Source organism: Aspergillus pseudodeflectus (assembly GCF_044049435.1).
Source record: "Aspergillus pseudodeflectus strain CBS 756.74 chromosome Unknown BJX68scaffold_13, whole genome shotgun sequence".
NCBI classification, from domain to species: domain Eukaryota; kingdom Fungi; phylum Ascomycota; class Eurotiomycetes; order Eurotiales; family Aspergillaceae; genus Aspergillus; species Aspergillus pseudodeflectus.
This window is the reverse complement of record NW_027263789.1, coordinates 89,792-114,416: the sequence shown is the minus strand read 5'-3', so window position 1 is coordinate 114,416 and position 24,625 is coordinate 89,792. Positions and strand designations below refer to the sequence as shown.

General features: G+C 51.5%; 8 protein-coding genes across 8 annotated transcripts; 7 read left to right on the top strand and 1 right to left on the bottom strand.

Moving 5' to 3' along the window:
* Positions 1-91: 91 nt before the first annotated feature.
* On the top strand, positions 92-719 carry BJX68DRAFT_233144 (uncharacterized protein). Its single transcript, XM_071039594.1, has one exon. It carries the CDS (start codon positions 224-226, stop codon positions 452-454), a length of 231 nt encoding a protein of 76 aa, XP_070900902.1. The 5' UTR covers positions 92-223; the 3' UTR covers positions 455-719.
* A 1,536-nt stretch (positions 720-2,255) lies between these two features.
* Positions 2,256-2,827, top strand: BJX68DRAFT_233140 (uncharacterized protein). Its single transcript, XM_071039593.1, has one exon. The coding sequence runs from the start codon at positions 2,553-2,555 to the stop codon at positions 2,811-2,813; it is 261 nt and encodes an 86-aa protein (XP_070900901.1). The 5' UTR covers positions 2,256-2,552; the 3' UTR covers positions 2,814-2,827.
* A 522-nt stretch (positions 2,828-3,349) lies between these two features.
* Positions 3,350-4,105, bottom strand: BJX68DRAFT_265002 (uncharacterized protein; the record flags this gene model as incomplete). The annotated part of the gene is made up of 1 exon (XM_071045123.1): positions 3,350-4,105. One exon carries the CDS (start codon positions 4,103-4,105, stop codon positions 3,350-3,352), a length of 756 nt encoding a protein of 251 aa, XP_070900900.1.
* Positions 4,106-6,627: 2,522 nt separating this feature from the next.
* Positions 6,628-8,169, top strand: BJX68DRAFT_265001 (S8 family peptidase; the record flags this gene model as incomplete). The annotated part of the gene is made up of 3 exons (XM_071045122.1): positions 6,628-7,005; positions 7,061-7,984; positions 8,038-8,169. 3 exons carry the CDS (start codon positions 6,628-6,630, stop codon positions 8,167-8,169), a joined length of 1,434 nt encoding a protein of 477 aa, XP_070900899.1.
* Positions 8,170-9,118: 949 nt separating this feature from the next.
* On the top strand, positions 9,119-16,882 carry BJX68DRAFT_254159 (Beige/BEACH domain protein; the record flags this gene model as incomplete). The annotated part of the gene is made up of 7 exons (XM_071042850.1): positions 9,119-11,600; positions 11,650-12,011; positions 12,064-15,814; positions 15,866-16,020; positions 16,073-16,378; positions 16,429-16,641; positions 16,697-16,882. 7 exons carry the CDS (start codon positions 9,119-9,121, stop codon positions 16,880-16,882), a joined length of 7,455 nt encoding a protein of 2,484 aa, XP_070900898.1.
* A 772-nt stretch (positions 16,883-17,654) lies between these two features.
* BJX68DRAFT_43557 (sedoheptulose-7-phosphate:D-glyceraldehyde-3-phosphate transaldolase TAL1) lies at positions 17,655-19,269 on the top strand. Its single transcript, XM_071049158.1, has 4 exons — positions 17,655-17,920; positions 18,002-18,316; positions 18,371-18,754; positions 18,807-19,269. Exons 1-4 carry the CDS (start codon positions 17,882-17,884, stop codon positions 19,041-19,043), a joined length of 975 nt encoding a protein of 324 aa, XP_070900897.1. The 5' UTR covers positions 17,655-17,881; the 3' UTR covers positions 19,044-19,269.
* Positions 19,270-19,548: 279 nt separating this feature from the next.
* sod1 (superoxide dismutase SOD1) lies at positions 19,549-21,054 on the top strand. The gene is made up of 4 exons (XM_071039592.1): positions 19,549-19,997; positions 20,347-20,678; positions 20,729-20,825; positions 20,878-21,054. The coding sequence occupies exons 1-4, from the start codon at positions 19,985-19,987 to the stop codon at positions 20,898-20,900; spliced, it is 465 nt and encodes a 154-aa protein (XP_070900896.1). The 5' UTR covers positions 19,549-19,984; the 3' UTR covers positions 20,901-21,054.
* Positions 21,055-21,065: 11 nt separating this feature from the next.
* BJX68DRAFT_233099 (putative transcription factor (Snd1/p100)) lies at positions 21,066-24,293 on the top strand. The gene is made up of 2 exons (XM_071039591.1): positions 21,066-21,503; positions 21,685-24,293. The coding sequence occupies exons 1-2, from the start codon at positions 21,366-21,368 to the stop codon at positions 24,190-24,192; spliced, it is 2,646 nt and encodes an 881-aa protein (XP_070900895.1). The 5' UTR covers positions 21,066-21,365; the 3' UTR covers positions 24,193-24,293.
* The last annotated feature ends 332 nt before the right edge of the window (positions 24,294-24,625 follow it).

Here is a 24,625-nt window from a genome sequence, read left to right as displayed (position 1 = left end):
AACGACAATGGCAACCCCCCGCACTACCCGATTCAAGACCTGATGCACCATCGTCCGCAGGCACCATTCATATATTTCCCCGAAGGCCCATTTTTTCCGGCCGCGGTTCCATCGCAGACCTCGTCCTCGCGAGGCACATCCAGCGGCCAAACGTCATTCGTCATCTACGAGGATACACATGATATAACTATGGCGATGGATATGGATATGGATACGAACATGGATGGTGATGGTGACAGAGAGGGGACTTGGGCGTCATCGCCGGGCTGGTTCCTCTCGCCGGAGGAGAATAAGGAGAATACGGATGAGGAGGAGCGAGATGGGCATGGGCATCTTCAGCAGCATGATGACGGGTATATCCTTAGGTCAGACGGCTATGATCTTGCCTTTGCCGGGATGGAGCCCTACGTTCACTCGAGTACTGAGCAGGAGGTTTATCCTAATAATGCGATGATGTCTTCGCAGGGCCTTCACGGCTACAGATCAGCACATGCGCAGCAGCATGCTCTTCTGGGATCTGGCCGCCATCCACATACGAGCTCGGGCCGTACATCTATGCGTGCGCCAACCGGAACGGACAATGGGTATATGCCGCCACCTGCATCTTCAAGCTTCCTCAGCGCTACCGAAGTCTCTTTGCATGCCATTCATGGACAAACGCCCCAGAATGAGCTTATGCCTGGTCTACGCACGAGACCTTCACGGAGGACATTCCGCTCGCGTAATAATGTATGCCATGAAGGATAAATGTAGGATATCCCTGTTGCTGGAGGTAGTAATAATTTCGACTAGCTGGTATGTCAAAGTAACGAAAGCTAGATAACTTGATTTCAATTCAAAGATTGCCACCGGAGAGGATTTATCATGCCACTCGTGAACCTAAAAGTTAGATTGCCGACTTCAAAATAGGGAAGCCTCGCGTCTTGTGGCTCCTCCTAATCTTCTTTTCTTCTTCCTCCGTCCACGTCTTCCCTTCTGTTTGTTGCCCCTACTATAAGCTGCGCTCCGCCTTTTTTTCCTGCTTGCTAAAGTTCATTCAATCTCAAAGCTATATCCTGCTACGACTGAGCGAACCATAGGGCCATCTAGTAGGGGCAAAGGCATCTACCCAGAACATGACAGTATACAATACTCCATAACGCATCAACATCCCATCAATGCCTTTGTCCTTCTTGCTCCTTCGTTTTCAAACCTGTACCGTTTCTTGAAAACCACCACTGAACCCGCCGCCTCCTCTATCTGCTTGCCAGCCAGAAAACCCGTAGGTGATCCCAAACAAATGCCCTTTGCCTTTCTTGGGAGGTTTCTGGGCAGGGCCCTGGGAGGAATAGGAATCACTACTACTATGGTCGCTGGGTATGCTGGTCTTATAGCGCATTTGCGCCGCGGGGGTGTAGTTATTGCTGTCTTTGTTGTCATATTTGTGGCCCAGTCGTGGAAACACATTGTGGATATTTATTTTATCTGTAAAAACAACTGGTATAAGATTGTTTCCTTAGAATAGAATATGGAGGAAAGCGCACATGTGGCTTCTTGATTTGATCTTCTTGTCTTGTAACTGAGGATCTCTCCCTCAATCGGTTGGGATCGAGGAAACCACTTATATACTCCTCCAACACTTATATACTCCTCCAAATCAACTACATATCGTTCTTGAAGGCATCGCATTATTCTAAAATAAGTAAAGCAAACCAAGCCCTACAAGCTTTGACATTAGGGTCACTTCCAGTTTTTGTGACATTAGGCGCCGGCTATATTGCTGGCCCTGCATTGTACCTTGTCATCTACGTAGTTGTGTTGCCCCGGGCGTGGTGGCCAAGGGAGGATCGTCGTGCAGGCGAGGGTGAGCCTTGGTGTTAGGCGCCACTCCAGATACTAACTACCCCGGTTTCTGGCGCGTGTCAATGATGTTGGCTGTATGCTCCTATGTGTACATACTTCCATTCCTTATCACAACACATGATAAAAGCCAGGGACCGGGGTATAGCGAGGCTCATCTGATCGATCATCGACCCCACTGCGCCTGCACCAGACCCGCATAGCCACGCCTGGAGCAACATAACTTAGCTAACGAGCAAGGCTCAGCCGCCACCGCCAGCCAGCGCGTGCTGATCCAGGAGCGCTGAGTTATTCCTAAAAAGGAAATAGTCTTACGACCCGGCCCTGTCTCTAGGCTGCATTCGAGGTGGTGGTGGATTAATGAGAAAGCAGAAAGCTTGCTCGGTTTTAATTCGTTTTAATTTTACTTATTTTAGAATACATGTTGCGATGATGGAGGGCAGGCAGAGTTGGAGAATTTTCTAGTATATATTGCTCTGTTTCCCTGGAACAGAGATAGCTTTCATCACAACACAAAGCGATCGATCAAGACAAGATACTTGATACTACCCTTCTCTGGCCGAAGACAACAGTATTCGTCTACTCCCTCTACGCTCTATCTATCCCACCTTATCTCAGAACCAAATCTCTATCTCCACGAACCAACATTCTCCACGAACGAAATACAACCAAACAACACAATAGAAAATCTACCAGACACAGCTTGGGTAATAATGTGTTTCCGCGACTCGAGCAAAAACCGCAAATACGGCTACGACGCCTACGCGCCCGCGCCGCAAATGCGCTACAACTACGACCCCGGCTACCATAGCGGCTACCACAGCAGATATTACCAGAAGCCCGCTAAGAAGCGCAGAGGGGGTACCTCCGGGGTTTCCGGATTCTGGGGAGGGGATGGCGGAGGTGGCGGTGATGGTGGTGGTGGAGGTGGAGGAGGAGACGGAGGTGGTGGTGGTGGTGGTGGTGGATGTTAAGAGGTTTGAGCGAGATTGGGGACGGATGGATGTTGCTGATGCTGATGCTGGCGCGGGTGCGTTATGAAGTATGATATGTGCTCTTGGCTAGATTTCTTTGGCTGTGTTCTTCTCCTTTCTGAATGTATTAGTATGGGAATTTGACTTTGGCCGGACTGGAACTTGAATGTACAATGCCTTATGGACTTGGTGTTGCCTACCTGTAGGACAGACGTCTTATTTGTTGGGCTGTACCATTGTATGGGGGAAAGGATTGCTCCATCTCCTGTGAACTGCACGGGGGGCTCCAAACCACAATCCACTGGCTAAAAAAGTTATAGTAAGAGGATTCTGATAGAAACAATACATTTCGATTGATACACTACCCGCGGTCCGTCTTGATACCTCATTACACCTTCAATTAGATAACATACATAGATCAATATTAAACACCGTACACTTCGGAATGAACCCTGTAGCTCAGGATAAGACCCGGAATTACTATAACATTGCCCACTCCGTTCTTAGCAGAGGCGAGAAGCGCGGTAGCAGCCAGTTTAATGACCCCAGCGCAGTGCACGGGCAGTAGGCGAGACAGACGCAGAGCTAGTGGACCCCTCGGTTGCAGAGGTCCGGTTGCCAGAACTGCCAATGAGAGGCCCAATGAAGAAGGTCTCATGACATGGAGACGACGGAGCACTCACACAGCCTCTAAGGTACTGGCCGAGTCTGCCGGTCTGGTTGCCCGAGCCGAGAACGTACGATGGGTTGTACGCCGGCACCAGGGAGGAAGTGTTTGTCGGAAAAATAAGACCCTTCTGCTGAGTGGCGAGCCAGGTTGCGTCGGCGGTATGCTGGGCAGCTAGCCTAGCAAGCAGGAAGGAGACCTCGGGAGACTGAGTATATCCTGTCGCGCCGATGAGGGCGCTCGCGACGTTGGTCTCGAGCTTGAGGGCATTCTTCACGTAGTCCTCGCCGCTGGTGGCATTGGGGAATGTGAAGCTGCAAGTCGGTCTGGAAAAGTTTCCGGTCTTGGCTGCGACGAGCTGCACAGCACGGAGGCCGAGGCGGTTCTGGCGCTGGATGCCCTGGAGGTTCTGGGAATACTCGGCCGTCGTACTGTTGGTGGCATCGCTTAGGAAAGTCTGGTTGAGAGGCTGGGAGCCGTAGTATCTCTCGAGCAAAGATTGCAAGGCCCACGCATATCTCACGACTTCGGTGTCAGAAGAGCTAGCCGTACAACTGCCGGTGGCGTTCTGGGCAACTGCAGCTCCTGCAAGCAGCAGGCCGCTCAGGAACTTGAACACGCGCATGGTGATTGGAATAGGGCTGGGAGTGTTTTTGTGTGGTAAGTGGAGAGTTTATGAGGCTGTCACGGCAGAGGTAGTAACAGATTTTTTTTCTCCTCAGCTCAACAGGGTGAGAGAACCACCTTAAAGAAGAACCACGGAGACCGGGTGAGATATCCTACCGTCAGAACGACGTAGATAAAACGACATGATGCAATTGCACAAAACGTAGGGAGCTACGGAAACCTCATCCCATTGTGCGAAAGCTCGAGTTGAGTCTTGCATCACGACATGCTTCCAAGAAAGCCAATAGAAGCTCTAGTGACTAGAAAAAGAAGCTGCCAGGCGAATAATATCGCAGTGCCGAGCATTCTCATCCTCAACTCGAGCCGCAAAGTTCAATTCTTGCCATTGGCACCGCGCAGTGCGTAGTGTATGACGATGTAAGATCGTGAAATGGCGGCTGTGATATCACCACATTACCTCTCGCGGGTAGGGCTTGATGGAATCAGCGAACGCAATACTATCCATGATTCGTTGGTGACAGGACCAGACAGTTATCCATTGCCTTCCGAGCCCCAGATCCAGCAAATATCGGGCTTTTAAAGCTTGGAACGCAGAAATCTAGATCGGCTGTGAAATCCGCGTGGATCCATCGTGGACTTGGTCGCGCGTCGGTTCTCGGATGCCCCGGGAAGATCTGCGCTAGTGGTACATACACGAGTCACGTGAATGGGCATCCATCTCTTTGAGGCACGACTATTTGATCTGAAGCATATAATCCGGACACCCATTGCACAAAGTCTCTCGGACGAACAGAAGGAGGCCAAAAAGGGTGGCCATACAGCGGAGTGTCCAGAGAGAGGGCCTTGGAGAGCTCCCCACAAGAGGCGGTAACTACTGTGTGGACAACCAAAGAGGTTTGGCGGGTTTGTAGGGAAAGCTCCTGGAAGACTGCCAGATCACGACGCCCTCGAAAGCGGGCACTCGCCGATTCGATTCCTGCAACTTGAATTTATGATCGAGCAAAGGCGAGGAAGGAACGGTCACTGAAACTGGCCAAATGGCCCCTTTGGGTTGAACAGCTTCACTACGGAGTAGCTGGTGGTCAGACCTTATTTGTTCTGAGCTGTACATGGATACTCTGCAAAGCATCATAGTTAGATCTTGTTGCAAATATACGGGATAGCACATGAACTGGAGGGACAAATAGAGCCCTACGTCACAAGTAGATATGTTGTCAAAGCTCAGATAATCCAGGAAGTAGCCACATTGCCAGATGAGACTCATTGGGGATCCATTAAATGCTGATTATCAATCAATGTTTGGAATAGCGTCAAATGATGCAGAGATCAGGAATGGTGGGACGGTTGATTGCTCTATGTGCCCTTCTTAGTGTTGTTGATGCTGTACTTCGGTTGTACTAAGTGGTAGTGGGTTCTGCTCGCGTGCACCGAGGGGAAGGACAGTACTCCGTAGTACTACGGGAGATAGTGTGCAGAGTCCCTGGGTAAAAGGCGTGGAAGAGACTACTAAGTCTCAGAAAGATTCCAATTCCCTTCGCTCCCAGGGTTGACCTCTCGGTTCGCCCAAGGGTCCTTCTGACGCCAAATTTTGAGCAATTGCTCTGCTTACTTCAGCTCAGGAGATAAGACGTGATGACCAAACTTCAAAGTTGCATGATTGGAAGAAAGCGGTGGTTGCTGCAAGGGAGGCCGATAGCTCAGGGACAACGGCTCGATTAAGCTCGGTGACGAACCCAGGACACAAGGTCAACTGGAACTGTGAAGAATGAAGCAAGATCAGCGACCCGTCAGCAATCAGCATCGGCTCGGTTGTCAGGGAAAGGAAGCTGGCCGAGTGACCAGGTTTCGCCTCGTCACGCTAAGCTGTTCTGGTGGAGGAACTGTTCACCAAGTTCCTCCGGCTCCTGGTGCCTGGAGCTTGGTGATGTTGAGTCACCCCGAGCGCCCCAAGGATCAGTGTTCTCCGCACGTGGTTTGGCCCTCTGTCAACAGCTTCAGGAAGGCATACACAGGCATCGTCTCGAACCGAGCCTAGTAACAAAGATCCATTATTAGCTCCCAAGCATACTTACTGTCATGATACGCAGCAGCCCTTTGGTAAGTCCCTAGCACTCCGCCACAGTCTGTTGATGCTATGCTCGGCTTATCAGGCGTGATGGGGACACGCACTGCCGCCATTGCTGTTACTGATAGGCATGGGCGGTATGTAACTTACCCCAGGTGCCCCACTTTTTCCCTCTCGGCGGATCCACCACCAGTCAAAAGCCTTGTTGTCAGGTCACCTGGCGCGTAAATTACCGTAACCCGGTTGCATCATCGCCCAGGTGTGGATCGCCTTGTTGCAGCTGATAAAGAGCTCGGGTATCTCCTCTCCTTCCTCCTCCAACCTCCTCCTCATCCCTCTCCTCATCCTCATCTCATCATCATCTCTACTTGAATCTCATTTCTCTACTACTGTTACACTCTCTTTCTTCTGTTTTTGTCCTTGTGTTCTGGTTCATCCTTATCGCACCGCCCATCATGAAAGGCTTCCTCGGCGTTGCCTTGCTTCCTCTCCTCGCGGCGGCCTCTCCGGTTGCCGTCGAGTCCATCCACAACGGAGCTGCCCCCATCCTCTCATCGACAAACGCCAAAGAGATTCCAGACTCCTATATTGTTGTTTTTAAGAAGCACGTCGATTCCGATGCAGCGTCGGTTCACCAAAGCTGGGTGCAGGACATCCACAGCCAACAGTCCGGGCGATCGGATCTGAAGAAGCGGTTCCTCGGCCTGGAATTTGGATTTGGCGATGAGCTCTTTGAGGGTCTCAAGGGTACGTTCAATATTGCTGGGTCCCTGATGGGATACTCCGGTCACTTCCATGAAGACACGATCGAGGAGATCCGCAAGCACCCTGACGTAAGTGAACCTCAGATCGGCATTCGAGAGCATATCTAACGGCCGGTTGAAATAGGTCGAGTACATCGAGCGCAACTCTGAAGTCCACACTCTCGAGGACTCTGCCGTAGAGAAGAACGCCCCCTGGGGTCTGGCTCGTATCTCTCACCGGGACAGACTCTCCTTCGGTACCTTTAACAAGTACCTCTACGCCTCTGAAGGTGGCGAGGGCGTTGATGTCTACACAATTGATACTGGTATCAATATCGAGCATGAGGATTTCGGTGGCCGTGCTACCTGGGGCAAGACAATCCCCACCAACGACGAGGATCTTGACGGCAACGGACACGGAACCCACTGCTCAGGCACCATCGGTGGCACAAAGTACGGTGTCTCGAAGAAGGCCAACCTCTACGCTGTCAAGGTCCTGAGGTCGAGCGGTTCCGGTACTATGGCAGATGTTGTCCAGGGTGTTGAGTGGGCCGTTGAATCTCACATCAAGAAGGCCAAGAAGGGCGGCAAGGGCTTCAAGGGCAGTGTTGCCAACATGAGTCTCGGCGGTGGCAAGTCCAAGACCCTCGAGGATGCTGTCAATGCCGGTGTTGAGGCTGGTGTTCACTTTGCTGTTGCCGCTGGTAATGACAACGCCGATGCCTGCAGCTACTCTCCCGCTGCTGCTGAGAAGGCCGTCACTGTTGGAGCTTCGACTCTCGGTGATGAGCGCGCTTACTTCTCCAACTACGGAAAGTGCACTGACATCTTCGCTCCCGGCCTCAACATTCTTTCTACCTGGATTGGTAGCAAGCACGCTGTCAACACCATCTCTGGTACCTCCATGGCCTCTCCTCACATTGCTGGTCTCCTGGCGTACTTTGTTTCCCTTCAGCCTTCCAAGGAGAGTGCTTTCGCCGTTGAGCTTACTCCCGAGAAGCTGAAGAAGGACATTATCTCCATTGCCACCGAGGGCATCCTCACTGATATCCCCGCTGACACCCCTAACGTATGTATCTCCCCATCAAACGTGATACGAACTGGGCTAACTTATCTCGCTAGCTTCTTGCCTGGAACGGCGGTGGCTCCTCTAACTACAGCGACATCGTCGCCAGTGGTGGCTACAAGGCCCATGCTAACACTGAGTCCGAGTTTGAGTTCAAGGCCGGCGGAATTCTTGCGCAGGCCATGTAGAGCATCTGGGATGATAAAGTTGGATCGAGACGTGCTTTCTTATGTTTCCCGCGTGCATTGGCTTATCTATTTCGACTGTTTGCGTAACCGCTGCTCTGGTAGTGGGTGTTATCTTTGGTCACTTGATAGTACATCGCACATGGAGCTTATCGAATGAAACTGAGTGAAACTCCCAGTTGTTTACACTATCTAATTGTAGCTGAGCTAAGGAAGGTACTATGATTATGCTCTAAGCCTCTCGCTATAAACATATCCAAGCAGATACATGATACTACCAGAGTCAAGGACGTAATTTGGAATGATGTCGAGGATCGTGATATATATAGTCACTATACAGTCACTATTACTTGATTCTAGAGTCATACAATGCTAATAACTATAGATCACGGGTTTCCGTGAGCACCAAGTTGACGATACGTTCTGATTCCTACATTCTAAAAACTCATCATGGTGTTGAGCAAGCCCTTTTTCTGCCTGTCAAGATCCTTACGAGATTGGAGTTGGAGCTTGGGGAACCCCAGCGATAAGCCCTTATCGATAGAGCTGCCACCCGTTGGCGCTTGAGCTTTGAGTGGGATGGATCCGCCCGTCACCTGATAATCTCGAAACATCGGTGCTTCAGCCTGTAGCTCCAGCGACACAGCCCCGATCGTTGGTGTGTGGCAATTTCGACAACTTGACGATCGAGTGCTGTTGGAGGTGAGTCGGACGCTCAATCTTCTGATCACTTTTTACTGATTCCACGCGAAGGTTCAATTGCTGATCCTATTCGAACGCAGATCCTCTGTCCCGCCCGCTCTTCACCTGCTCACGAGACGACACGATTCCTACCCTGCCAACTGCTACAACGCCTGCCAATGAAGACTGTCCCAACAACGAGTCGAATTGAATGTCTATGTCTGATGGTCGTTGGCCATCAGGTAGGTAGCCGGGGAGTTCCAGCAGCGCCATGAACCGGGTCATTTCTTCGCCTACTAAACAACGTCCATCTGCCGAGCTAGTCCCAGTCATCGATGAGCTAAAGGCTATCTGCAGCGAATATGCAACCAACTTGAACTTTTCGGCTTCAGCCACAGAGTGCTTGCTGCGACTTCGCCACACACTCATCGATACCGACCGTCCTCAAGATGCTAAAGAGTCATTCCGTCATCTAAACGGCTTCCAGACACTTCTAAATCTCCTCCGGAAGCTCTCCGAGATATACACCCCGAATGCGCACCCGAAGGAAGAGAGACGAAGTCTGTTGACTGTGTACAAAGATGGTCTGACGGTCCTTGCCGAATGCCTTAGGGACCACCTAGGGAACAAGAGGCACTTTGCGAGTCGGATACCTGGTGGGGGCCAAACAGCTTTGGAGGAAGCTTTCGCCATAATCGCTCTGAAAATTAACACGGTTGAAGGAGATGTGGAATATTTTTGTGGTAGCATTCTTGCCGCAGCGTTGTGTCAAGAAACCGTTGTAGATGTTTTCACAACGCTCAGGACGAAGCTTCAAGGAGCGGACAAATCCGAGATTACCCCCGATGCTGTCAAAAGGGAAGTCGAACGGTATATAGGACCTTCTGAGACTATCGAAGCACCCGAGATTCTCGGTCCGCTGCTTCGAGTATGGCTTAAACAATCCTTCTGGTTGAAGTCTGACCAAACTGTTCAGAAACTAGCAATACCTGCATGCCTATGTCGACTTGCATCGCAATCGCAGCGAAACTTGATGACCTTGAATGATACAGGGGCTCTCAGCCTTGCTCTCCCGCTTTTGTTCAGTGAGGATTGCCCAGAACCAGAGCAAATGCTTTACCAGGAATTCGCACAATTGCTATGCATCCAAGGAATCAGGCACATGAATGATGCCATCTACCTCTACAAGAAAGCTCACAAATACCCTGCCGCCCTGCGGTTCCTTGTCAATGTGCTCAAATGTTCCAAGGAACCTCCACTTATCCAATTCGATCTCTCTCAACATGGATATTGCTCCTTGGAGTTCTCAACCCTTGGTCGTTCATTCCCTCCTACCGCATCTTCTGGGTACACCCTTGCAGTCTGGGCCCGCTTTGACCAATTCGACTCTAACACTCATACGACTATATTTGGTGCATTTGATTCGAGCCAGATATGCTTCCTATTAGCTTATCTGGAAAAAGACACTCGCAACTTCATACTGCAGACATCCATAAAGGGATCACGTCCAAGCGTACGGTTCAAGTGTCAGAGATTTGAACAGAATAGGTGGTACCATATCTGCGTCGTCCACAAGAAGCCTAAACCGCCATCACATCACTCTCGAGCATCCCTTTTCATAGACGGAGAATTTGTTGAACAACTAAGAATTGAGTATCCGTGTATGCCTGCGGTCACTGCCTCGAATCGTTCGCCGCGAGTTCAAGCCTTCCTAGGTACCCCTCAAGATCTGGCAATGAGAATTGGAAAAGGGGTATCAACTTCTCGATGGTCTCTAGCAAATGCTATACTTTTTGGGGACGCCTACAGTGACGACATGATCTCAGTCTTCTACAACCTCGGCCCCCGATACTATGGCAATTTCCAGGATTGTCTCGGGTCTTTTCAGACATACAGAGCTTCAGCAACTCTAAATCTCCGTAATGAGCACTTGCACCCCGGTAAAGAGGAACAATCTGATATTGTCACTGCCATTCGCCGAAAAGCTAGTACCCTGGTTCGCGAAAGCGCCATTCTGATTAATGTCTCCTCATGGGCCATCCTGGACGACGATGACAATAATACCACGGACGAATCCCAGCTTATCAAGTCACTCTCAAAACAAGCAGCAAAGCACCTTCATCAATTGACGAAAGCTGGAGGGAATGCACTTGCTGTTAACGGCGCAAGTCCTGCAATCAATGACGCCCTTACCCAAACACACGGGGTTGGTATTTTGACAGGCGACCCTGTGGTTACCTTACCACACTCCCTCGATGATATGAGTTGGCGAATTGGTGGTTGTGCGGCGATACATCTTAGTTTGATCCACGCGGCCACTTCTGCGGAAACTCTCCTGCTCGCCGTTGAAGCATTGTACGAAGCGGTTCAAGACAGCTGGCGTAATAGCGAAGCAATGGAGAAGGAAAATGCCTATGGAATTCTTGCGGCCTTGATACGTGAGAAGCTTGGGTGGGGATGGGGAAGCTCTCCCTCTTCAACCAAGGTGACCACTGTCTGCTCTAGCCCTGAACAGCGATCTGCCCTATCCCTCGACCTTCTTCGCTTGACATTGAAGTTTGTCGGTTATGATTTCGAGCAACCAAACCGGTCGATCATCACGAATCCCCTGGCCTATAGAGTGCTGCTTGTGGACCTGGACATATGGAGACATGGTGAAATGGCTCTCGTGGAGCTGTACTACTCACAATTCTGTGTAATGGCAAGTGGGAGTCAGTTTCGCCGATTCAATGCGAAGCGCCTTGCACGAATGCGTAAGTCATCAAGGCTGGTAGATTTGTAAGACCGGCTAACACTGATTAGGTGTTAACAAAAAATTACTCGAGGCTTTGAAAGGCGGAGGCTTCACCCCAGAAATCCTGCGACTTTTTACTCTGGCCTTTAGCTCTTTGATGGAGAATTGTTTGTCAGCTGATCTTCTTCGTTCTCTGGCTCTTTTCATCACGTACTCTCTGCACAAGCGCAAGGACCCCACTGGGTTACAGAAGAAAAAGAGCATTAGATTCTCCAAAGATCCGGCGCAACGCGCAGGAACTCCTGACATAGCGGGCAGCATGTCAACCACTGCAGTTGCGGTAGAAATGCTTCGCATGTATTGCTCCCTTCTCTGCGATACTCATGACCTGGCCTTGATAAAAAAATTTGCCAAAACGGTGACCAACAAGGTGCGTTTAGTGTGACAACTTGCTTTAGCGCTCTTGACTAACACTATTACAGTGGCTCCTATATTTGATGAGCGAGGACGAACCGGAGATTGTTGTCCTGGCAGCTAGGATACTCGCTCGTGTCCTTGTGGTTAGCGGTAGCAGTTACAACACAAGATTTAGCGAAAAAAACGGTGGATACGTCATTATGCGAGGCTGTCTTAGACGATGGTGGACTATACCCGCCATGTGGCCCATCTGCTTCTCCATACTCTTCGGGGTCGACATTGGTGCGATGATGGCCGGCAAACCGTTCGAGCAAGCCTCTTTCTCGGACCTATTCAAGCAGGATGAGGTTCGAGTCTGTTTTCCCGAAATGTTTCCGGTGATCGTGGAAATGATGCGAAGCGCCCTGAGAAAATCAGTCCTGACGAATGAGGATACATATGGCCTAGACCTTGCGCAAACTGCCAAGCCTGGCATGGGGCAACATGTGCCCGTTGCGACAACAGACCAGCAATCGTTGCTTTTGGCGACGGTTATTGAATTTCTCGCCGATCTACATGTGAAGTCACCGGGCTTTCGCGAATTCGCTGTGCAGCCAGAGTACATCCAGCAATTGTTCTCGGTGCTGTTTACGGTCGTTGTCGGCTCGGACTCGGTGAGTGCTGATATTGAATTGGCCTACCGACTCAACGGTCTGGGTCTCGATGACCAGAATTCCGCTAGCGCTTCTCAGACAAGAAGCACCAGCGACCTGCAGACAACAAATGTCGAAAATTCTCAAACTCGTGATGCGAGTAGCGGGACCCTCGCTCGTACATCTTCATTTATCCTAGTGTCATCTGAACAAGGGAGGAACTCGCGCCCTCCCTTACGGATTCGTCAGGCCTTGCCCGCAGGGAGTATTGAGATCGATGGAAGCACGCAACATCCGTTCATTTCACGTATTTTAGGCCTGGCCTTGTCAATACTTTCGGAACAGCTGCTCGAGCGAAAGGACTTCTCCGGCCTTGGTCTGTTCTCCAAGACGCCGCCGGGTTTCCTAGAACATCAAGCATATTTCAACTCCTGGGTGCTGAAAAGCTTCCTTTCAACCCTGAAAAGTGTTGTACTCTCAAAGACCGAGTTTCTGTCGGAACCACGGGTGCTCACCAATCTAGGGCGCTTTACAACGCACCTAGTTGAAGCAGCACTAGAAGGCTGGTTTGTGGATGGTGCCATTACCACTCTTGAGTTTGCCGGTACGATTTTAGAGTATCTGCAGCGGCCGGAGATATCGCGTCAAAAGAGCATAAGACTATGCAGCCAGGTGATTGCTACGATTCGAATGAACGTGTTCAGGGTCGTTTTGGTTCAGCTCTCCGAAGCTCAAGGTCCAGATGCATTGTTGTTCTTGAACCGGTTGTCTTATTGGCAGGTGGTGCTCTTGCAGGCGGGCGAGGCGCAGGCAGATTACCTCCAATTGCTATGCTACCTGCTATACATTAAATTGACTGACAACAACCAGGATGTGCGCCTGGCTGCTGCAGGTCTTTTCAGGATCATCATAGTACAAAAGCCAGCCGAGCTGTTCGCAATCTTGAGCCATGCTGCAGCCCCACTCCAGGAACGTCTCACCCGCGGCTTCGAAGCTCTTGCGGGCATGGATGATACCTCATTTTTGCAGTGGATAGATGACAAGGCAGACGACCTCAATGCTTTATTCTTGGGAACCATCGCCAAGGACTGGGAAGTCTTCATCCAGGAGCAGAGTACGAATGCCGAGAACTCTTCACGCACTCGAATGTCTAAGCGTCATGACAAGCTTAAACAGCTAAGTCAACTAGATAAGGCCGGCGATGAAGTGACTCGAAGACACGAGGCCACGTTTCCCCATTGGATCTCAAACATATCAGCCTCCGAGTTTTTGAAGTATCAAAGAGCTCTGCAAGACCAACAGGACAGTTACACGTTCATGTGGAATGTATTCTTCCGCCTGACCTTGGACTTGCGGCGGCACGGCGGTATTCTTGCTGAGGATAAGGAAAGGAAATGGCGGCTTGACCAGACAGAGGGTCGAAGCCGTATGCGACTTCGTATAGTACCGGACGACTCCGGGGAGAGGCAGGACTATCAGCCCAAGCGCAAGGCGTCAGAACCACCCGCTCCTAAAGTGGACACGACAAGGGCCTCGTCTTCTACAGAACCTATCTCTCTGAACCCTGTACCTATGGACGATGAGAGGTCGGACGACAATTCTCAAAATCCTGGGCAAAATAGCAGCTCTCTGGAAGAGAGTTTCGAGATGATTGATGATCCCAAGGCGGACCTCGAAGACTACGAGGATAAGAACAGAAAAGTCATGAGGAGTCTACACCGTGGTGATCAAGTCGAGAATCTCTGCAATGTGTCTCGAATTGTTGGACTAGAGGCCAATGAAGGGCTTCTAATCCAGGGCAAGGATCATATTTATATCCTGGACAATTTCTTCCAACGTGCTGATGGTGAAATCGTCAATGTTTCCCAGGCACCCTCTGATGAGCGCGACCCTTATGTTCGAATGATCGCTGGCAGAGAAGCCAGTGAGCGCAAGCCTCAAGAATATGAGACTAGGAGCTGGAAATGGACGGATCTAGTCAGTGTCTCCAAGAGGCGATTCCTTTTCCGTGATGTCGCCCTCGAAATTTTCTTTACAGATGGAAGCAGCTATCTTTTGACCTTGATTTCATCCAAGGCCCGGGATAGCTTGTGTAGCCAGCTTGCCAACAAGGCTCCACAAGTGACAGGAAACGCTGGACACTCGCGACCAGAAGACATTTGGCGGTTTGAAGCCCTCCGAAGCTCCGATGATGCGCCACAATCCCTAGGGTCAAGGTTCGCCAGCGTCTTTGGTCACTCGCCGGTATACCCAGCGACTCGTAAATGGGTCAAAGGGGAGATCTCGAACTTTCACTATCTCATGTTGATCAACACCCTTGCAGGCAGGACGTTCAACGATCTGACACAGTACCCTGTTTTCCCCTGGGTCATTGCCGACTATACCAGCCAGGAACTCGATCTGACGAACCCGAAGAGCTTCCGTGATCTGTCCAAGCCGATGGGCTGTCAAACGCCAGAGCGAGAGGCCGAACTCAGAGAACGGTACCAAGCATTTGCCGAAATGGGCGATGGCGATTCTCCGCCGTTCCATTATGGCACACATTACTCCTCAGCGATGATTGTGAGCTCTTACCTGATTCGCCTTCAGCCGTTTGTAAAGGCATATCTCCTGCTGCAAGGAGGTACATTCGATCACGCGGATCGTCTTTTCTATTCCGTCGGCAAGGCCTGGGAGTCCGCGTCGCGGGGGAACATGTCCGATGTGAGGGAGCTGATTCCTGAATTCTTCTACCTTCCCGAGTTCTTGGTCAACTCCAACAAGTATGATTTTGGATTCCTTCAGAACATGGACACCGCGATCGACTCGGTGGAGCTGCCGCCCTGGGCCAAGGGCGATCCCAAGATCTTTATCGCGAAGAATCGCGAGGCGCTAGAGAGCCCCTATGTGACAAGAAATCTGCACCATTGGATTGATCTGGTGTTTGGATGCAAGCAAAAAGGCGAGGCAGCTATTGAAGCAGTCAATGTCTTCCATCACCTTTCATACCAAGGAGCCAAGGATATCGAATCCATTGACGACCCTGTAGAGCGGCTGGCCACAATTGGCATTATCCATAATTTTGGGCAAACACCGCATCAAATTTTCAATCGACCTCACCCGCAAAACGAGGCGCATAAACACAAGACTCCACGGTTGGATTCACTTGCTGAGTCGCTCACTCAGCTACCTCTTTCATTGCTTGGTAAGTTTCCCACATGGGTTTCACCTCCTTTCGTGTACTGAGACGTTCTAGATATCGGAGAGCGAGTCTCATCTTTGTCCATGAAACACGACCGGCTGTTGTGTACTGCTGCGCTAAGACTCAATATACCCCCAACGTATGACAAGTATATGGAGTGGGGGTTCTTTGATGGCAGCGTTAGATTCTACTCCTCCGACAACCGAAAGGTATGGCGCTATTCTCATGCCAGCTGTATACCATACCACTAACCACGCATAGCTACTTGGCCACTTTGAGCACCTTCACGTTGGCCAACTGTCCTGCGCAGCCTTTGCGGATTCTCGAACATTAGTCACTGCAGGAACCGACTGCACCATCTCCATATGGACTTTCACGGCAACAGCCAAGTCGGTAGACTTGCAGCCTGCAGGATCGTTGTTCGGACATCGTTCATCAGTGGCTACTCTCGCGGTATCACGGTCCTTTAGTACTTTGCTGTCAGCGTCTCTGGACGGTCAGCTTATGCTTTGGGACCTGAACCGACAATGCTTTGTTCGAGAACTTCCAGCCAAGGGGCCAGTCGACGTAAGCCTACACCCCTCAATCAGTAAGACTAGACCAACTAACATACGCAGTGTGCTCGGATAAACGATGTGACGGGGGAGATAGCGGTTTGTCGAGGGAACCGCCTCAGTTTGTACACTCTGAGCGGTGCTCTGTTACTGGAGCAGACTGTCTGCGACTCGACAGATGATAAGACACTAGCCTGCGTCTTCTACGAAGGAGTGGGCGATGAGTGGCAGGAGCGAGACCTTCTCTTCACGGGCCATCGGAGAGGTGTCGTCAATGTAAGTCTAGCAAAAGCATGCTGCTCACTGTTGATCGCGCTGCTAACATTCGTAGATCTGGAGCAAGATCATGCGCAATGGCCGATTCGAGTTGGAGTTGATTCGGCAACTCCATCACATTGACAACAACCGCGACAACGGGGCAAACATTACAGCAGGGATTAGTTGTATCCTTGCCCTTCCGCAGGTGGTGTATACTGGGGATGAGATGGGACGAGTGGTAAGTTTTGGTGATCTGTGAATATCCTCAAACGGCACGAGTGCTAATATCATAATAGTATGAATGGAGCTGTGTCCAGCGTCGATGACCTTAAGATCTAGGCTGGGACCAGTGTCGTACGTTGAAGAAGCATCATTATTATAGAGATCGTGTATATCCTCGGAGCATATGGGTTTGCTTTTTTGTCATGTTCATTGGATTGAGCGTTCCGTTGTTATAAACATTACTGGTCAGATAGATGGCAGGTGGTTATCTATTCCTAAAAAGGGAGGCTACAAAAGTCAAGGTTTATTAAGATTCGAGCATCTAGACACCCTTCGGGACCGCTGAAACGGTGCCAGGTGATCCAAACGGAGCACAAGGCTCCTAAATAGAAGCGCGTGATCTACTCTAAAGACGGGGCTCGATGCGAGGAACGGTGAGGCTAATATAGCCTAATCACGAAACGAGCAGCCGCCACGGACTCCTGATTCCGGTGAAGAGAAAGGCCCTGGATTGCTGCATGTCTGTGGAGTGGATCAGCCAATGCGTGGTCGGAGCACACTGGGCCGAATGAAGCAGGTGGGTGAGGAGCTCCGGGGAAATATCTGACTGAGCAGTGAGTGATGATGATGCTCCGTGGGGGAAAGTATGAGATGCGAGGACGAGGGTCGGGAACTGCAATTTTTGCTGAACAAGCTGACCCAGCCAGCGAATAGCTTCAGGGCGATGCTGGTGTCATATTGTGTAAGGGCTCGATAAGAAGGAGGGGAGGTGGTAAATCCTTAGTCAGGCCTTAGATGCAAATTAGTTACCCCTCCGGAGTCTGGCGCATAGCGTCATAAGCCCGCCAGCAGCCCCACCAGTCCAACCCTCTCAACCACGAAAACAACTGAACTCAACGCCGGAACTGCCATCGCCACGTCTTCCTTTTTAAGTTTACTTAAGAACTTCCATCCTTCTCCTCTTCTACTTTTTGCCTCTACTCAATTGTCATCCCATCTTCATCTCGAATCCATCAATCTCTCTTCCCTCTTCACAATGTCTTCTTCTCTTGAACAGCTCAAGGCCACTGGCACCGTAAGCTACCCCTCCCTTGAACGCAACTCTTGCATTCTCTTCAAATGACGCCCTTGCTAACCATGTCCTCTCTATTATTAGGTTGTCGTTTGCGACTCCGGTGACTTTGCCACCATTGACAAGTACAAGCCCCAGGATGCTACCACCAACCCCTCCCTCATCCTCGCTGCTTCCAAGAAGCCCGAATATGCCAGCCTGATCGACGCTGCCGTTGAGAAGGGTAAGAAGCAGGGCGGTGATGTTGACGCTCAGGTCGACGCCGCCCTCGACTACCTGCTCGTCGAGTTCGGCACGAAGATTCTCGACATTATCCCCGGGAAGGTTTCCACCGAGGTTGATGCTCGCTGGTCTTTCGACACCAAGGCCTCCGTTGATAAGGCTCTGCACATCATCAAGGTATGTGAATGTGAAAGCGACTCAAAATTTCCCGAACAATGCTAATTTGAACAGCTGTACGAGGAGGCTGGTATCTCCAAGGACCGCATTCTCATCAAGATCGCCTCCACCTGGGAGGGTATCCAGGCCGCTCACATCCTGCAGTCTCAGCACGGCATCAACTGCAACCTGACCCTCATGTTCTCTCTCGTCCAGGCCATTGCTGCTGCTGAGGCCGGTGCTTTCCTCATCTCCCCCTTCGTCGGCCGTATCCTGGATTGGTACAAGGCCGCTCACAAGCGCGACTACACCCCTGAGGAGGACCCCGGTGTCAAGTCCGTCCAGGCCATCTACAACTACTACAAGAAGTACGGCTACAAGACCATCGTCATGGGTGCCTCTTTCCGTAACAGCGGTGAGATCACCGAGCTGGCTGGTTGCGACTACCTGACCATCTCCGTATGTAACCCCGATTGTCTTCTTAAAATTGTAAAGTACTAATATATCATAGCCCGGTCTTCTCGAGGAGCTGTACAACTCCACCAAGCCCGTCCCCAAGAAGCTCGATGCTTCCGCCGCCGCCAGCCTCGACATCGCCAAGCGCAGCTACCTCAAGGATGAGGCTCTGTTCCGGTTCGACTTCAACGAGGAGGCCATGGCCGTCGAGAAGCTGCGTGAGGGTATCTCCAAGTTCGCGGCTGACGCCGTCACCCTCAAGGACATCCTCAAGCAGAAGGTCCAGGCTTAGATGTAAGAAGAATGGCGCTGGCTGCCTGATGAGACCCATTTCGTTTTGTGTAAAAATTGGCGACTTGCAAAAATTTGCTTAGAGATATGAATTACGGAATACGACGTCTTCTACAAGTTATTTATTATCATTCACTTTTTTTCTGGCCCTGTATTGGAGCAATTCGGGGATTGGAGACGGGAATTGCGTGCGATCGCGGGAGTGGGATTCGGGAGGGGAACTGCTCCGTTCGAAGTTGTACAGCTGGGGCCAGTTGGTTTAACAGCAATTGCAACCTCAATCCGGAATACTTGTGGCTGAAGTAGTACAGTGCACGAACTACGCATAAGCATTAAAACCGAGATAGAAGAGAATCATTAAATCGACGCAGAGATGTGTTGTCGCTGCTCGGTCAACCCACTAACTCCGAGGGAATGCTATGGTGGGGTTCAGTCAGATGGATAGCTCGAGGGGCCGCCACTTTAAGGATGACGCGGTTACTCCGGGAGACAGGGGCTAAGACTCGAGAGAAAGGCAATTGGAAACTCCAAATGTCAGATACAGAAAAGGGCGATCGAGGGACCAGCCCAACAAGCCTGGAATGTGTTGCTTAGGAATCCCAATGAGAGCTCTCCTCAGGTGCACCGAAAACGTCATTCCGACGTCCCGCAAGGGTGGGGTGCTTCACGAAAACCACGAAGAGGGGAACAGCACTGCAAGGTGACTGGCAGGAATCGCGCTCTGCAAGAGGTTCGAAGCTCGTCGAACACCTTAGGTATCATCAGCCTATCCAGTCGCACTCGTCGGCTTACCCCTCGTCTCTCTCCTTCCTTTCGCTCCCCCGTTAAGTTCCCTGCCTTTCCACTCTTCTTATTTCACCCACCCGTCCTCCATCTCCATCTGTACCCATCTACACATCTCCTCTTCCAAGTTTAAAATCCCATCTCCAGAAATCCGTCAAAATGGTCAAGGCTGGTATGTCACCCTCGTCTGTGTTTCAATCTCGCCCTGTCATTGGCTTTGGTCCTGGCCGGATCCACGATCGACCGTGGCCGGAGGACCTTGTGTGAGCAGATTTGAGCACCTTTCGAGCTCTGCCCTGAGCTGACAGCCTATCATCGCCTCTTTGTCCTGCGAGGCGTTGGTATAAGCTCAGGATGATGAAAGCTCCGGCTAGCTCGCCTGTCCTTTAGCCCCGGTCGCTGGGTCTGAGCTCAGGAACACCCCGGATCTGATCTGGATCCAAAGTCTCCAGTGGCGATCTCGCATGCTCTTGCTACTTCCAGCAGTCGAATGTGTGTAACATGCTGACTCAATCCTCTAGTTGCTGTCCTCCGTGGTGATTCCAAGATCACCGGCACCGTCACCTTCGAGCAGGCCGACGAGAACGCCCAGACCACCGTCTCATGGAACATCACCGGCCACGACGCCAACGCTGAGCGTGGCTTCCATATCCACCAGTTTGGTGACAACACCAACGGCTGCACCTCTGCAGGCCCCCACTTCAACCCCTTCGGCAAGACCCATGGTGCTCCCGAGGATGAGGTCCGCCACGTTGGTGACCTGGGCAACTTCCGCACCGATGCTGAGGGTAACGCCGTCGGCTCCAAGCCCGACCCCCTTGTGAAGCTCTTCGGTGCCGAGAGTGTTCTGGGCGTATGTATTCACGTCCCCGAATTATAAGTGAGCGTGCTAATGCAAGACAGCGCACCCTTGTCGTCCACGCTGGTACTGATGACCTCGGCCGTGGCGGCAACGAGGAGTCCAAGAAGACCGGTAACGCTGGTCCTCGCCCTGCTTGCGGTGAGTTTCAATCACAACTCCTTCTGAAAGGAGATACTGATAGCTGTCGCAGGTGTCATCGGCATTGCTGCTTAAATGCTCCCTTAAGAACTGATGATATGATGATTCAATTGATGATGTGGAGGATGAATAGTCCATAATCAAAATGCCCTGCACATGCTCTTGCCTTCGTTGAAAAATGTAAGGTGCTGCAAGTTAGCCACATTAAATTGAATGGCATTATCATGAACCCCTATGGTCATCGTAGAAGTAGTAAATATAGCGATCGTAAAGTAGACCCCTGGTTGCTGTAGGACGACGTAGAGGCTCATGTGCGGCCAGACTCCCCCACAAAGTCAGGAGTCCGCCACAGCTCCGCCAGTTTGAACCACGTTTCCGCTCGGTGTTCCCATCGCCTTTACCAACAATCAATTCACCCTGTCTTTCTTGTCTTACTTCCGCTAAACCCCCCTTTCCCTTCCTTTCGTTTGGACTTCTTTCTCCTTACAAACTTTTCGTCGGTCAATTGCTTTTCTGATTGTTTGTCTCCAACCGCCAGCAATGCCTCTGGAAGCTCGCGTGAAGTCAGTTCTATCTGGCGACACTGTTGTCCTTTCGCATGTTACCAACCCTGGACAAGAGCGTGTTTTGAGTCTTGCATACGTCTCAGCGCCGAGACTGCGAAGAGAAGGAGATGAGGTGAGCTTTCCTTTACCTGCGGGCTGTGAGAGTTGTTCAATGGATCTGGATAGCTGGCCTTTTTGAGCTTTTGCACATCAACACCTTGTGCATTTTCTTTAATTGTTTGCCCCTGTGTTATAAGACGCTCACTTTTCGCTTCAATTCGCGCTTGAATCTTGCTGACTCTTCTTCTCCGCAGGCTTATGCCTTCCAATCCCGCGAATTCCTCCGCGAGCTACTTGTCGGCAAGGTGGTCCAGTTCCAGACTCTGTATACCGTCCCCACCTCGCAGCGCGAATATGGCAAGATCAAACTCCCTAGCTTCGAGGTGACACTGCCGGAGATCAGCGTCCAGGAAGGCTGGAGCCGTGTCCGCGAGGAAGCCGGCAAGCGAAGTGACGACACAGAAGAGACCGTTGCCATGCTCGAGCGCCTCCGGGCACTGGAGGATCACGCCAGAACCGAAGGCAAGGGCGTTTGGGCCGCTACCGAGAGCGGCCGCATCGACACCAGCTACGAGCTCGCCGACGGCAAAGCTCTGGTGGAGGAATGGAAGGACAAGCACCTTGAGGGTATCGTTGAAAGAGTCTTGACCGGAGACCGTCTTGTTCTCAGACTGCTTCTCGCCGATGACGAACACCTGCAGGTTGTCGTTGCGGTTGGCGGCATCCGCGCTCCTGCAACCAAGCGGGTTGGTGCTGACGGAAAGGAGCAGCCTGCCGAGCCCTACGGCGAGGAGGCCCAACAGTTTGCTGAATCCAGAATCCTGCAGCGCAAGGTCCAGGTCACCCTGCTGGGCGTCACCCCACAGGGCCAGCTGATTGCTACCGTTCTGCATCCCAACGGAAACATCGCCAAGTTCCTGCTGGAAGCTGGCCTTGCCCGCTGCCACGATCACCACTCGCCTATCCTTGGCGCTGAGATGGCCGCCTTCCGCCGTGCTGAGAAGGTCGCTAGAGATGGTCGCAAAGGTCTGTTTACCAATGTCGCGTCCAAGGGTCCTGCTGGCGGGGCCGAGCTGGATGTCATTGTGAGCCGTGTGCTCAACGCAGACACCATCGTCATTCGGAATAAGGCCGGCCAGGAGAAGAAGATCAGCTTGGCCAGTATCCGTCAGCCCAAGCCGTCCGCCCCGGAACAAGCACCTTTCGGAGCTGATGCGAAGGAGTTCCTGCGCAAGAAGCTCATTGGAAAGCACGTCAAGGTCACCATCAATGGCAAGAAACCTGCTACGGAAGGGTTCGAAGAGCGGGAAGTCGCTACTGTGATGCAAGGAAACACTAATGTCGCCCTCGCCCTGGTGGAAGCGGGTTATGCTTCAGTTATCCGCCACCGACAGGACGACAGCGACCGGTCTCCCGACTACGACGACCTGTTGATCGCCGAAGCCGAAGCTCAAAAGGACGGCAAGGGCATGTGGTCATCTAAGCCTCCTAAGACCAAGCAGTACCAAGATTATTCAGAAAGCCTTCAAAAGGCCAAGATGGAGGTGTCGATCCTCCAGCGCCAAAAGCGGGTGCCAGCTGTTGTGGACTTTGTCAAGTCCGCATCTCGATTCACAGTGCTCGTCCCTCGCGAGAATGCCAAGTTGACATTAGTCCTCTCTGGCATTCGTGCTCCTCGATCCGCCCGTAACCCTGGTGAGGCTTCCGAGCCCTTCGGTCAGGAGGCACACGACCTGGCGAACAGACGTTGCATGCAGCGTGATGTTGAGATCGATGTTGAGACCATTGACAAGGTCGGTGGATTCATCGGCACTCTATACGTGAACAAGGAGAACTTCACCAAGGTTCTTCTCGAAGAAGGGTTCGCTACTGTGCATGCCTACTCCGCCGAGCAGTCCGGCCACGCTACAGAATATTATGCCGCTGAACAACGGGCGAAGGAAGCCCGCAAGGGGTTGTGGCATGACTGGGATCCTAGCAAGGAAGCCGAGGAAGCTGAAGACGAGGTTGTCAGTAGCAGTGCTCCTGAGAATGATACCGCTCCACGTCGCAAGGATTACCGTGACGTGATGGTCACCTATGTTGACCCCGCTACCGCTCGCGTTAAGCTTCAGCAGATCGGTACCGGCACCTCGGCACTCACAGAGCTGATGAGCGCGTTCCGCTCATTCCACCTCAACAAGTCAAACGATACACCACTCCCCGGACCTCCCAAGGCTGGCGACTTCGTTGCTGCCAAGTTCACTGAAGACGGCGAATGGTACCGTGCCAAGGTTCGCCGCAACGACCGCGAGAAGCAGCAGGCGGAGGTTGTCTACATCGACTTTGGTAACTCCGAAGTCCTCCCTTGGTCTCGTCTGCGACCTCTCAGCCAGCCCCAGTTCTCCGTCCAGAAACTCCGTCCCCAGGCTGCCGATGCTGTCCTTTCACTCCTCCAATTCCCCGTCTCCGCCGACTATCTCGCAGACGCAGTCTCTTTCCTCGAAGAGCAGACATATGGCCGTGAACTTGTTGCCAATGTGGACTTTGTCTCAACCGAGGGAACGCTACACGTTACCCTGCTTGACCCGTCTGAGTCAAAGAACCTTGATCAGAGTATCAACGCTGAGATCGTCCGAGAGGGATTGGCTATGGTTCCTAAGAAGCTAAAGGCGTGGGAGCGCGCTGCTGGCGAGACTCTCTCGAAGCTGCGCACTCTGGAAGATGAGGCTAAGCATGAGCGTCGGGGAATGTGGGAATATGGCGATCTCACTGAGGATTAAATCTTTTCCTAGAACACACCCCACCCTGTATCCATTATCGTACAGCCATTGTTAACTTTTCGCATCTATGGAACCCAAAAGATTGTTATTTTGGAGGCATTTCGATCCAGGCTATAATTGTATAATCATTGTAAAATGAGGCGGTAGAACCTTTTTGTATAGCTCCTAAGCATGCATAACTGTGGATCGTATGCTGACTCAGCCGTGCATTCCCAAGAAAAATAATGCTCCTTCAATCGGAATATCGGGAGTCTCGATCGATTTGCCGAATTCCCTTTCTTCGCCTTCCAATTTTTTCAATTCGCTTTCTTCCTGTTTAAGTCTCTCGCTACTCCTTCCTGGCACATCACTCAATCGCTGAAAACCCAGGCGAAAACGCGTTGCAGACGAGCCCGATGGACAAACGCCGGAACGCCAGGAACTCCTACTAATC